This window comes from Carassius gibelio, chromosome A9 (assembly GCF_023724105.1).
Source record: "Carassius gibelio isolate Cgi1373 ecotype wild population from Czech Republic chromosome A9, carGib1.2-hapl.c, whole genome shotgun sequence".
Taxonomy (NCBI): domain Eukaryota; kingdom Metazoa; phylum Chordata; class Actinopteri; order Cypriniformes; family Cyprinidae; genus Carassius; species Carassius gibelio.
In genome coordinates, this window is record NC_068379.1 from 17,062,494 (window position 1) to 17,076,294 (window position 13,801).

Below are 13,801 nucleotides of genomic sequence, written 5' to 3' on the forward strand. Positions count from 1 at the left end.
GCCAAACTACATTGATCCAGCAATTTATCCTGCTTTATTTAATGTGAAATGAGGACTTGTTAATAGCACGCAGAGTTATTGTGTGCAAAGGAGTCGTTCACAAAATGAACGGACACAAACCCAGAAAGTACTGCAGAACAACAAATACAAAATCACAACCAAATGCCTTTATTTAAAGAAATGTAATGTCTATAGCCAAACATCACCCTATGCATTTTTCCATGAGGAAAATACAGAGTTGGACTGCAGTTTGAGGGAAAGTGACTAGTCAATAGTCATTTCCAGCTGTGTAGATACTGTAGGTGTTGTTATGATCTGAAAGGCAACAAGGGATGTTTCCATACTCATGATGACGCACAGTTTCAGGCATTCAGATATTTGGCATGGTGCTTGATGTGGTCGTTGATGAAGGAGAAGATGAAATAGTAGCTGTGATCATAACCCTGTTAGAGCAAATGAAACAAAAAGAGTGCCGATTTTGTCTTAAAATATATACACCATTGTAAAGGATTTAACAAATTTGTGTAATCATGAGCCCTGAATTGTTCTAGTAAGATATGTTGCATTAATGGGAACTAGACTTCCCTACATGTAGATTCAGTACTGACCTGCTGAAGGCGGAAAACCACAGGAATTTTCTTCTTGGAACAGGCAGCGATCAGATTGTCAGGAAGCAGCTGACTGGCAGATAAGAACTGATCATCACGGCCTTGATCAATCAGAATATCAAGCTCAGGCCCAGAATATGATTCAGCCAATACAGTAGCATCATACGACTGTGGAGATGACGGAGGAAGACAGTTAAGATAAAGCGATTTCTGATGTTGGACAATGTGTTTTTTATGTTAAATCAATAATTAAGAAACAGAATATTGCACACTGCTACATACACTTTCAAATGTTTTTGAAAAAAGTATCTTTTGCTCACTAAGACTACAGTTATTTAATCAAAAAGCAGTAATATTGTGAGATATTTAAAAACATAAATAACAGCTTTCTATTTGAATACATTGTACAATGTAATTTATTCTTGTAAAGGCAAAACTGAATGCCAGCAGACATCACTCCAGTCTTCAGTGTGACTTGATCCTTCAGAAATCATCCTAATATACTGATTTGCTCAAAAAAAGTCTTACCAATGTTGAAAATGTTTTTGTGGAAACCATAATACTTTTTCAGGATTCTTTGATGAACAAAATTCAAAAGACAACATTTATTAGAAAGACAAGTTTTTATGTACCATAACACTTTTTTTTTCTTTTTTTTTAACTTTGCGGTCACTTTTGATGAGTTCAGTGCATCCTTGATTAATAAAAGTATAAAGTTCATTCAAAACAAAAAATAACCGTTCATACATGACCAGAAATTTACGAACGGTCGTGTTTACACATATAACCATCTCTCACCTCCCAGATGGACTTGTCCGGTCCAAGATAGCCAGAAAAAGCTTTCTGTCCCCATGCACATTGTATAGGGTTACAGATGGGTGCAAACGCTGACACTGACTGAAACAGGCACATGTATAAAAAATGAAAAAAAAAAAAAATCAGACTGAATATTTAAATATCAATCAACTAAATTATGAAGCAGTATATGGGATGTAAAAAAAAAAAAGAGGCATGCCTTATATTTCCCAGGATTCTTAAGTGCACAAATGAGAGCACCGTGGCCCCCCATGGAGTGACCAGAGATGGACATCTTCTCCGGATCAGCAGGGAAATTAGAATTAACCAGTCGTGGGAGCTGGGAACAAGAGAAAGGTAATGAAGCCATTGAGTGCAAAAGCCAGTGTTTAATATTTAACTGTAAAACTCTTAATTTAATTGTTTACTAGAGTATCACTTTGTTATCCTAGTGACTAACATGTCTCTGGAACATATAAAGTGCACACACCTCTTCGGTGACATACGAGTACATGCGGTAGTTGGTCTTCCAGGGCTCCTGGGTGGCATTGACGTAGAATCCTGCACCTGTCCCGAAGTCCCAGCTCTCATCCTCTCCTTCAATGTTACAGCCACCTGACCAGAGCAGAATCATCATTTTCTGAGCATGTGCTTAAGTGTTAATGAGGTTATATATTAGCATTGGTTGGCTAAAATATTTCTGATCACAAGATAACAACAACCAGAGGTTTAACACTTTCTTACCTCAACAGTACAGACTTCTATAATAATCATTAACATTTGATTTATGCTTTAATTGGCATTTTTCCAAGCTGTGGAATGACTGCCTGGTGGGAAACTCTAGCCCCTAACCTGAACTGGGAAGTCCCAGTGCTATCTGATCCTTAGATGAAACTTGTTCATCTTTATGTTGCAGTAATGCACTGACCTCCCAAAGGACCTCAGTTTCCATAATTATTCTATTTTGGCCTATGCATCTCTAGGATTATAGGGATGAGCAGAAGTCAGTTATAGGGTTTAATCCCTCTAGAGATGGACCAGCAAGACTGTAAACTGTAAATGTTCAGATGTTTACGTGGACTGGTGTCTGGAGCTACGATGATGATCCCATGTTCAGAAGCTGCCTGCTGGCTCCCTGCCTTAGTGATGAAGTTTTGCTCTGTGCACGTCAAACCTAAAAAACAAAACAAAAAAAACAGTGGATGGTTAAATGCATTTTTATGGACATTACTGGCTGTGTATATAATGCATATTGTTTGCTATTGTTGACAAATTGGTTTTATTCATCTGAATAAAAGTGTCAGTTAAATGCATAAATGTAAACAGACAGACCATAACATTTGTCCAATTTATAACCACCTAAACGTCAGTATGCAGTATAAAGAAAGTGGCAAGACTCATTCACTCAAACAGGCCTAGAGAAGAGAAATGAAATGGAATCAAGCACCTGAAAGCCAATACAACACCGGGCATTTGGAGCTCTCAGCTTTGGGAGGAAGGTAAATGGCGAACTTCATTTTGCATTTTAACTCGGAGCTGAAAAATGAGAGTTTACGCAAAGAGCCGTCAGGTGAAATGTTTATTCAGGCGTTTAAACAAAACGCACAGTCTCTCACCTGTCATGCTCGAACACTTTCTGATATCCATCGCAGCACTTATTAGAAGAAACTTGCGTTAATGCCATTGCACTGTTAACTGTGCTGAGAAAAATAAAAGTTCGAATTATGAGATCATATTTCATACATATGCACAAACATAACTTCGTGATCTGACATACATGTATAAAGAGTGACATTTTAGTTCACTGTTGATGTTTCTTAACACGATTTGAGACTTATCAAATAATTTTGTTAAACGATTCATATTTAACACTCTGGACTCATGGAGTCTGCGCATGCGCACTGCAGTAACTGGCCTGCCAAACTCATAGCAGGATCTGCAGAAAACCCCCAAAAGAAGCGCCTCGCGAAGATTGAAGTAATGGCAAACCTTGCGCTAAATAAAGTTATGTTTTATTTGGCCCCTTGTAACTCTCCTCATCATGTAAGTTAATGGCCTGGATAGGCTATTATTTTGTAGCACTTACCGTTGCAGCTAAATGATCCAGAGTTCAGTGTGACGTCGAGGTCAGCGTAAGACGTAAAGTCACGCCCCCTTACGTTTTTCTCGTAAAGTCTGTGCTTCTACGTTTTGGCCAAATAGAGGCGCTCGAGAGATATGTTTGTTTAATGTATTTTGCTTTATTTCTTTCTGTATTGTATGTATTTTTCTGAAAGTGTGTTTATTGAACAGTGTGCGCCAATATGAAATGACATTTCAAAACTTATACTTGCAGTTCATGAACTATATAATTGTGATCATGAAATTAGCCGGTTTGTTTTAATCAGTTTTAATTAATTCATTAAATGTAAAGGTCAAATTTATTGGAAAGTCATTCAGAATTTTTTGAAAAGTAACATATTATATATATATATATATATATATATATATATATATATATATATATATATATATATATATAGGATGAAAGCTCTAAAACGCATCTCACATCTAAACAAAGGCTACCAGTATGTCAGTTGAGTAGGATGTCTTAATGCACACAATTCAGTAAGTGAACAGTGCATCTGCTAAGGTTTTGAAGTGTGCAGTCAGTGGACACTTCTTTAACACATCTGAAAAGTTGATGAAAAGAAAGTCAGAGCACAGTGAGCCGGATGATCATTTTTAAGTTGGTAGAGAGAAAGTTGTTCCTCAGGGTTGCATTTACTATAATAATACAGACACATAAAAATAGTCATTTTTGCAGCACATCTGCTCCTTAGATCACATAATTTAGTTGGAAAAATGGATATGAATAATAATTATCTTTCTCTGTCTCCCTCCCTCTCTCTCTCTCTCTCTCTCTCTCTCTCTTTCTCTCTATCCTTCTCTCTCTCTCTCTTTCTGTATTGCCATTAAAAATGTATCTTGCATGACTGTACTTTGTTAATTATGACATAACACAAGGATGAGCTTTGTGAAGGAGATTATCAACAGAGGTCAAAACAAGCAGTCTTGGTTATTTCTAGATAGTCAAGATTAAATTATAACTTGATGGTTATGTTGTACCCTGGCGCATACTAACGAGTCAATATTAAGAGTCAATATTACTCTTTCATTCATAGAGCAGGATGTGTAGCTGCAGATAATCAGTGCCCTGTCTAACAGTGTATAGCAAATAACATTACATCAGTTTCAATAACGCTTCCTTTTTTTGGCTCTACTAAAATCTTTCATATGACACCATTTAATTTCCCCATGAAATCAAATTATTTATCATCAAATGCCCTGGACGTATCGGCTTTTATCCTCATGGGCTGTAAATGAACTTTATTCTTTTGTTGTTCTTCTCTTCTGTTTCAGTCACCTTAAGTACTGCCATGATTTATAAACCACTCCGTGTGATTCAGAACCTACTTCCACTGCACTGCATGCTAAATGTGATCAGGGTGAATCACAAACTCCATGGAAACATGTCACGATGAGCAGCGCAAACCAAAAAGCACGTCCTTTCTAAAAACGAAATAAACAGTAATGGCCACATAAGGCAGAAAATATATTAGTGGCCCGGCTGGCCCCTTGTTAAAGACGAATCACAGGCTGTCCAGACAATTACTCGAGCACAGAACGTAATGCTTACTTAATTTAACTGCGAAAACACAGCGTACTGAAGAACACAATCAATCTCTCTCCATCAGCTATCTGTAAAGGCATTTTACCTTCAACATTTGTTATTGTTTCCTTAACAAAGACCACTAAATATTTAAGAGAGAAGTATGTTGCCTTATATGGTAGCAACTAGAGTAATCATTTGAACAATTATAATTCTCCAGTGTTCTAATATTTACACATTTTCCTGTTGAGTGTGTTTAAGCTTGTTTCTGCTATTGGATAAAATAAAAAAAACTGAGACTTTTCATCCCACAATTCTGACTTGTCTTGTAGTTCTAAGAATAAAAGTTTGTATTGTGAGTAAAAAAATAAAAACCAAATCGCAATTAACTTTATTTTTTTATTCTGTTGCGGAAACAAGCTTCCATACGTCTGGTTCAGGTCAAGCTTTGTTAAAGATTAAAACTGTTTTACTCAAGATGCCTTCAAAGGAACAACCAAAGATGAGCATAACCCATGTCCATCACAGTTTTGGTCAAATTCCACTTCAAATACTCATACGATTCACTTATTTATCCACATATTTATCCACAAAAATGTAATTCATGCACTTCACTGTCAAACTTTCCTGTAGACTCCAATGCTTAGTAACAAAAGAAGCTTAAACAACTCATACACTGAGGAGTGGAGTACATAGTTAGTAAGTAATTTGGGACACAACTATATTTTCAGTGGTACCACACTATAATACTCTTTATCTGGACACTCTATAACACCCTTTAAGGGCCGTTATCTGTAGTAAAACTTGCATGTTGTTAATTAGGCTTCACACATGCAGCATCAGTCAAGAGCCACAGTCTTTGGTTTCCAAAGGAACTTAGTCTGTCGAATGACTCACACATAATATACGAACACCTAATCTGTCTAGCTGAAAGGGAACTTGATCACACGTCCACCGGTATGAATAATCACTAAGGTCTGAATGTCTTACTGATTTGAAAGGCTTAATAATACTCTCAACAAAAGGCTAACCTCCAATATTAAGAGGAAGTGAGCTGTAATCACCCTTTGATACGAAATTACTTTTTTTTTTTTAACCAAGTGATTTGAACTCAATTGTTACAAATTTAGCAAGCACATACCAATGAAGCATGAAAATAGTGAGATTTACAGCCAAGGTGACACACACTTGCAAGCTGATTTGATTTACAGTTACACATCAAGAACAAGGCTTGTGATTTGTATAGAGTGCAGAAGAATATAGTTTGACCTTGTGATGGTTAAGGTGGATGCCCTTGTCCTGCCTAACACTAAATCATGTCTGAAGCTTTCTTTCACTGTTGCTAAATGGATATTCTCTCTTTTTTTTACATTAAATATTATTAGATTAATTTGTTATTGTTTTTATTGAATAATGTTATTTTTATTGAACATTATTTATTTGTATTTATTTTATTGCATTTTATTTTTCAGTAAGATTAGATTAAAAAATATTTTTTTGAATTATATTTCAGATATTCTATTGAATTTTGCAGATTTAGGATTTAGGATACAATCATACTGTGATAAATTAAATAATTTTGACAGTTTTATTTATTTTTAATTGTATATTTCTTTTATTTATTGCTTCCATTTAAATCTGTAGTTAAGATTAAGGATTTATAACTACACTCATACTGTTACATCTTGTTAGCAGATGTATTTATTTTTATTTTTTTATGTTTTATAAAATTATTTATTGCAATTCATTTTTGATAAAATTATCTTTTATTTTTTTATGTATTGATTATTTTATTGATTATTTTTATTTATTTTTAAAATATCACAGCTTTTTTTTTTTTTATGAATTAAAAAATACCATTTATTATAAATTTTAGAACATTAATTTCAAATATGTGACCCTGGACCACAAAACCAGTCTTAAGTCGCTGGGATGTATTTTTAGCAATAGCCAATTCAATTCAATTTTATTTGTATAGCGCTTTTTATGATACAAATCATTGCAAAGAAAATTTACAGAAAATTCAGTTTAGTAGTAGCTTATAAGTGGTGACTGTGAGTGACAGAAATGTTCAGAAAAATAAATACAATACGTAGTCAACCAGACGATGAACACTTTTACACACAATTATGATGCAATCACACTTGTAGCAATATTTATTAGTTCTGTATGTTGTTTCAGGCTTAGCTTCATCTGAGGTTCTCTGAGGGTCAGCATCATCTCTTCTCAGGTGTTCTGGATCCAGACTGGAGCTTGTGTATATCCTAGTTACCACGGGATGTAAAACAGAGAAACAAATAGAGACATAATTAGCGTAGCTGCTGTTCCAACAAAGTAAAATTAATTAGTTTAACCCAAGCTAAAGAATAAGAATGTGCATTTGATCAGATGCAACTGCAGTCACGATTTAAGAAATACATTATTTGAATGCTTGTCGAAAAGATGGGTTTTTAATCTAGATTTAAACAGAGAGGGTGTGTCTGAACCCCGAACATTATCAGGAAGGCTATTCCAGAGTTTGGGAGCCAAATGTGAGAAAGCTTTACCTCCTTTAGTGGACTTAGCTATCAACTACCAAAAGTCCAGCGTTTTGTGACCTTAGTGTGATGGACTGTAGCGTGGTACAAGGCTAGTTACACAGGAGCTAAACCATTGGACTTTTGGTAGTTCCTAGGATAGGGCCTTATAGGTAAGTAATGATCATTTGTAACTGAGACAGAACTTAAAAGGTAGCCAGTGCAGAGACTGTAAAATTGGGGTAATATGATCATATTTTCTTGGCCTGGTAATACCACCATCCATCTCATCTTTCTCTGCCCGGAGTCTATACTGATCACCTGAGGATAAGAGCACAACCGAAAAAAGGAAATGACATGGTCACATGATTCACCGTTCTTGCCAAAACTGTGAAGATCAGAACCGGCAAGGGACTTTTCCAATGATAAACCATTTCAATAGATTTATTTCACACGGAGCGATTGCCTGCACTCCAGCAATTTCCAAATGATCTGTTTTTGAAACTGAAAGCGTGTTATTTTCTTGGCACTCTCCAAAGAAAGAAACTAGCCAACTGGCCTTGACTGCACATTAATCTTCCGCAGATCTTTGATTTTAAGAACACGCTCTAGAATTATGAAGCTTTTATGGTGTGGTTTAGATTACAGCTGTAAAAACCAATAAAGTACTTAGAAACAGTACCCTTAGCAGGAAAAAGGGCAGAAGGGCAGAAAAGCTCTGTGGGTGCCTACATTCACCCTGAGAGAGTATATATCTCACACGTCGTGTGCTATGAAAAAAAAAAAATAATAATAATTTACCTAGTATGAGAAACACAATACATTTCTTTGAATGTTCTTATGACATCTTTAAGTGGTGAGAACTGCTTTAGATCAGTCCTGTATCACAATAGCTTTAACATGCTGAGTGTCTTCAGCTATTATAACCAATATATTTATGTGCCTGCAGACCGTATTACTCAAATTAAATGTCACACGTGCTTATTAGTGAAAAATACACGTGCACTGGTGGTCGATAAGCCAGCTGACTAGATAATCATCCCATGAAGCTATAACAGCTTAAAAAAATCTACGTGGGTCAGGCATTCAGTCAACAGCAAGCTGCTGTGGCAAATGCTTCATCACGGCTGTGGTCAGTGAAAAGCTCAGCTGATTTTACTGTTCAGTTTCTAGCTGGATCAGAGGCACACGACACATTTCATCTACCTGTCAGACTAAAAGCAATTTAACATGGTAAGAAAGGGAAAGGGTGGAGAAAAGGAAGGTAGAAAATAAAAAAACAGGGAATTTGTTTGTATATGCTTATTTTGGACTTTCAATTCTTTTCAAATCTTTTTCGCCTTTGTTCCTAGACTCGGTCCTGCCCTTTTTTAAAGAGCTTCCAATCGGCTAGGTGCACAAGATGGCGCCGGTGAGCTTCAGCGACGCGAGTGTGTGCATACTTATTTCCGGTCTTGCGACGCTCGCATTGACTAAGGGAAACTTACATACGAAACTTGGCTAGATGTATATAATTAATGATTTTCAAATTTAACAGCCGATAGTGGTATATCAAAAACATGGGGAAACATCCTCCCTATATTTTGCGAACCTCTGTGTGGAAATTCATCAAGATACAACGCGGAGATTGCTTTATTCTTCTGTTGATTATGCGGATCAGCGTCAAGTCCACAGGGATTTCTTTTTTCAAACACAAACCTCTCAAATATGCAATACTTTTCATTTTCGAAGAGCTGGTTTTGTTCTGTTATGTAAGATAAATGTTTCTGACTATCAAACAAGACGCACAGAGATTTCTGATAAAGCATGTTTTATTAACTTTATTTGATAACATAATTTTAAAACTAACTGTACAATTAAACGTAATATAATTATGGTAGGTTGGCCTTAAATAAAAGATCGCTGTTTTCATTCATGTGTGTTTTTATCTGTTTATTTGTTTTGTGAAAGATCTGCAGCATAAATCATTATCTGTCTATGAGCAGCCATGTATATTGTTATTGTTTTGCATTAATTATCAGATTAAACAGATATTAAAATTAGTCACGTATTTTTTACTGTGTAAAATAATAAAATATGTTGTGAAAATAACGATGAAACAGACTGATGTATGTGTACAATTGAGAAATGGATACTTCTGAAGATAAATCGCAGCCCACGTCTCACGAGGTAAATATTTAATATAAAAAAAATAATAATAATGCAAACATTTTCGAGAAATAAGTCATTTGTACATTTACATATTTGGTAAGGTAAAATACATTATATAGCTGTGTATACACACCATGAGTTCAACTTTCATTTCGTGAACAGTAGTGTATTTAATTCATTCACTGGACCCAAACATACACAAGTTTCAAATCCACTGGTTCAGTTAACATTTGTAGTATAGTGATAATAGCAGTGTATATCTTATTTGCATATGAAGTGATATTATAAATCCTGTAAACATATAGAAGGTGATATTTGGACTTCTCCGGATCTCTGCACTGACTTTAAGCACAACCGGAAATATCTAGATGGCGGAGATATGCAACTAGCCCATTGTATCCCGGAGGTGATTCGTTAATTAGGATTACAGGGCACGATGTGACACATGTGAATAATTTAGCATCAGCTCAGACGAGGGTTTAGGAGAACCCCAGAAAATACACGAAAGGAGTGTCAAACAGGGTTCATTTTTTACACGTGCCTCTTTTATGCCAGCTTTCTCTCTCTTTCTCCCTCCTTCTCTTTTTCACACACTCTCATTTTTGAGCAGCTGTGACAGTTGGCATTTCATACTTAAAGTTCAAAGAACTTTGCATTGAGCCTGACTTTCCCATCTATCTTTTTCTCTTTCTCTCTCTCACATATATCTCTAGCCCTGGAGGATTGGTACTCACAATTGTCAAGGTGGGCGTATTAGTTAGTTCTGGGTTAGATGAAGCCCTCCAGCAAGAAGACTTAACTGTTTACAAAGCGTTCTTTAATTGATTTAAATCACTCTGTGTGTGTGTGTGTGTGTGTGTGTGTGTGTGTGTGTGTGTGTGTGTGTGTGTGTGTGTGTGTGTGTGTGTGTGTGTGATTCCATGTGTAGGTGTGTTTTGGTACGTGTGCATATTTTTTGTGTCAGTAAATGGAAAAAATGAAATAAAAATCATCATAAGGTTATTTAATTTTGAGGAAAATGTCACCCACACGTCTTCTGATTCCCAGCAGCCTCGGCTGCACCGTGCTGATTAGGAATCATGCAGGTGCCAGTCATATCACAAATGCCATTTTGACACAACCCACACACAGATTAAGACACACTCCAGATGCACACAAACACTCAACTTGACATTATATATTTATATATAGGCCTATATATGAAGTTGCATTGAGTGTTTGATATATATACTTCCAGTTATTAATTTAAAAATAATTAATTATTCAATATATATATATATATATATATATATATATATATATATTAACAAGCAGTGTTGTGATAATTATAAAAATGAGGTGGGCCCTCACATTAAATTATTTTTTTGAGAATGATATATATATATATATATATATATATATATATATATATATATATATATATATATATATATATACATACACACACATACTGTATACTTAGCTAATAGTATAATTTATTTCAAATTTTACTCAGGCACTATTCAGTTAATATTTGTATGTTGCAGGAAGCCATCTACGATACTGAAGAAATCAGTATTGTAGAAATATTCCATGTATTTTATTTTTTTTTTTAATGAACCATTTTTTTCCCTTACACAGTTTTCTCATGCAACTGCAAACACATTGTGATGATTCAGGCAGCTACTCTGAGCCTGCGGGTAATTTCAAATGACCCTGTGGCTGATGGAACATGACTTTTTCTCACAACTGATTGTTTTACAGTTTACAAAAATATTCATTCGTATTCATAACGACTTCTAGTGACTCAGGGGAGACCCGGCATAATGGAAATACGTTCTGTGTCCACTTCTGTCCGCTCAGTGGAATGTCCAAAACCTTGTGTAGAACAGTGATGATAGAGTCTGTGCTCTTCAATTTGATGTTGTGACGTTTAATGGAATCTCTGGCATATATTCAGCTCTTCCTATTTTGTTTTCACCATCAGAAGTACAGGATAGTTATGTTGAAAGGACAGGACACTTTGTTTTACTCTGTCTAGGTGAAGGCTAATTTACAATGTGTTCTCTCAGGATTTTTTCATTTGGGGTTTTAGAATAGCCTTTTTTGTTTTCGAGTCATGTTTATCATGGTTTTATGAAAATGCAAATTCCTGCATTTTAGGACAACAAAATGAACCGCTCCATTGTCTTCAGATTTTTTTTTGTGCAAAACTCATTATTCAGCAGTTGGGGGTTCGGTGCCTTGCTCAAGAGCACCTCAGTCATGGTATTGCCGGCCCGAGACTCGAACCCGCAATCTTAGTGTTAGGAGTCAAACTCTCTAACCAGTAGGCTACGACTTCCCCCAAAATGTGCAGCTTCTACATTCTTTCATTCAGTCACTTTGAGTTATTTGTGTGCAGTGTGGCTTAATGTAACTTCATGCTCTTACTGTCATGGCCACCCAAAACAGTGGTAAATTATGACCATTCTGGTCAAGCGGCGGACTTGATAAATATAGAGGCTGGCAGGAAACCCAAGAAAAACAATGTTCTCAGGAAAATTGAGTTACATGTTTATATACAGCTCTAGCTGTCAGGCTGCTTAATATATCTTTGATATACTGGAATGAGGGTGGCTAATACTACACAGATACACATACCTGGCATAATTATCCACTCAGAAAGATGAAAGATGACTCATTGAATGTCTGCAAACAAGTTTATGACCGTCACCATGACAACAACAACAACAACAACACCGCTGACAATTCAGACACACTGGAAATAGAATCAGAAAACAGATCAGAGGTTTTCACAAGTTGGTGAGATCTGAACCCGTCGCTCTCTCGGCCGATCCCAGAATGGTCCTGAGATCGCCGTCTGTGCTGCCATGGATCCCTGAATCCAGAGGTACATTTTCAAAACCAAAAACTTACAGGTGACCTTAAAAGCATGTTTTCAAAGAACTTCAAATCTGACAAAGATAAGTGTTGGGTTTGAATACTGCCACCACCTGAACAATGTGTGCAACTCCAAAATGTCTCAGAAATTGTTTTTGATAGGTTCAAATGACAAGGTGATAAGTGGATACCTTTTAAAATGAACATGTTAGACTTTTCATCCTGCGCCAGGCTGGTTTATGCTGGTTTCCTCTATGGGGCTGGTCCAGCTGGTAAACCAAAATAGCTATGATGTTTACCACTAGGAAAATATCTACTGGTCAAACAGCATGCTTTCTGAGCGGGATTGTAGTCTTTTCAAAAGAAATATCTGAGAAGGTTTCAATGAAAGCCCATTTCCACCTCAGAATAAAATAAGAGAGTAATTGTGACTATTTCTCACAATGTGATTTTGCAACAACTTTGGAACTTATTCAGCAAGGTTTCCACAGCAATATTATGCCGTTTCAACTGTTTTAACATTGATAACAATAGAAAATATTACTTGATCACCAAATCCTCATATTAGAACAATTTCTGAAAGATCATGTGACACTGAAGGTTAAAGTAATGTCCAGCTTTGCCACCACAAGAATAAATTACACTTTAAGAGACATTACACAGTTACTTTAAAGCTGCAGTAGGTAACTTTTGTAAAAATATATTTTTTACATATTTGTTAAACCTGTCATTATGTCCTGACAGTAGAATATGAGACAGATAATCTGTGAAAAAATCAAGCTCCTCTGGCTCCTCCCAGTGGTCCTATTGCCATTTGCAGAAATTCATCCGCCCCCGGTAAGAAACAACCAATCAGAGCTGCGGTCCGTAACTTTGTTTGTGTTCAAAATCTAGAAAAATTTATATAATAAGCGAGTACACCATGTATCCATTTTCCAAAACGTGTTTTTGGCTTGTCCTGAATCACTAGGGTGCACCTATAATAAGTGTTTATATTCGGACTATTTTAGATTGCTTCGGGGTACCACGGTGGAGTAACCCAGTACCTTTGTGATTCTTCATAGACATAAACAGAGAGAAGTAGTTCCGGCTACGATGTTCTTCCGCAAGACGCAAGCAGTTCTGTTTATTAATCGCTAGAGCGTCAAAAGTTACCGACTTCAGCTTTAAACTGTAATAATATTTGATATTACTCAAGACCGAGGTAATTCTTTTCG

At 36.0% G+C, this 13,801-nt stretch overlaps 1 protein-coding gene across 3 annotated transcripts; it reads right to left on the reverse strand.

The window, feature by feature from the left end:
- Positions 1-145: 145 nt before the first annotated feature.
- Positions 146-3,572, reverse strand: LOC128019811 (S-formylglutathione hydrolase). Of its 3 annotated transcripts, none has more exons than XM_052606072.1 (9): positions 3,490-3,572; positions 3,020-3,098; positions 2,851-2,939; positions 2,479-2,577; positions 1,894-2,018; positions 1,624-1,743; positions 1,407-1,505; positions 609-776; positions 146-443 (listed from the first exon to the last, which is right to left on the reverse strand). In XM_052606072.1, exons 2-9 carry the CDS (start codon positions 3,085-3,087, stop codon positions 363-365), a joined length of 849 nt encoding a protein of 282 aa, XP_052462032.1. In that variant the 5' UTR covers positions 3,088-3,098; positions 3,490-3,572; the 3' UTR covers positions 146-362. The 3 variants fall into 3 exon arrangements, with proteins under 3 accessions (XP_052462032.1, XP_052462033.1, XP_052462031.1); XM_052606073.1 differs by having other exon boundaries at positions 3,020-3,103; positions 3,490-3,553; XM_052606071.1 differs by lacking the exon at positions 3,490-3,572 and adding an exon at positions 3,181-3,324 and having other exon boundaries at positions 3,020-3,103.
- Between the last annotated feature and the right edge of the window lie 10,229 nt (positions 3,573-13,801).

What these genes read in the sequence shown, in the direction of transcription:
- LOC128019811 (XM_052606071.1), bottom strand. Translation starts at nt 3,299, where the DNA reads ATGCGCAGACTCCATGAGTCCAGAGTGTTAAATATGAATCGTTTAACA. An exon ending in AAATGTCACTCTTTATACAT is followed by an intron (nt 3,104 to 3,180) that starts GTATGTCAGATC and finishes TATTTTTCTCAG; the next exon opens with CACAGTTAACAGTGCAATGG. An exon ending in TGGTTTTCCGCCTTCAGCAG is followed by an intron (nt 444 to 608) that starts GTCAGTACTGAA and finishes TTGCTCTAACAG; the next exon opens with GGTTATGATCACAGCTACTA.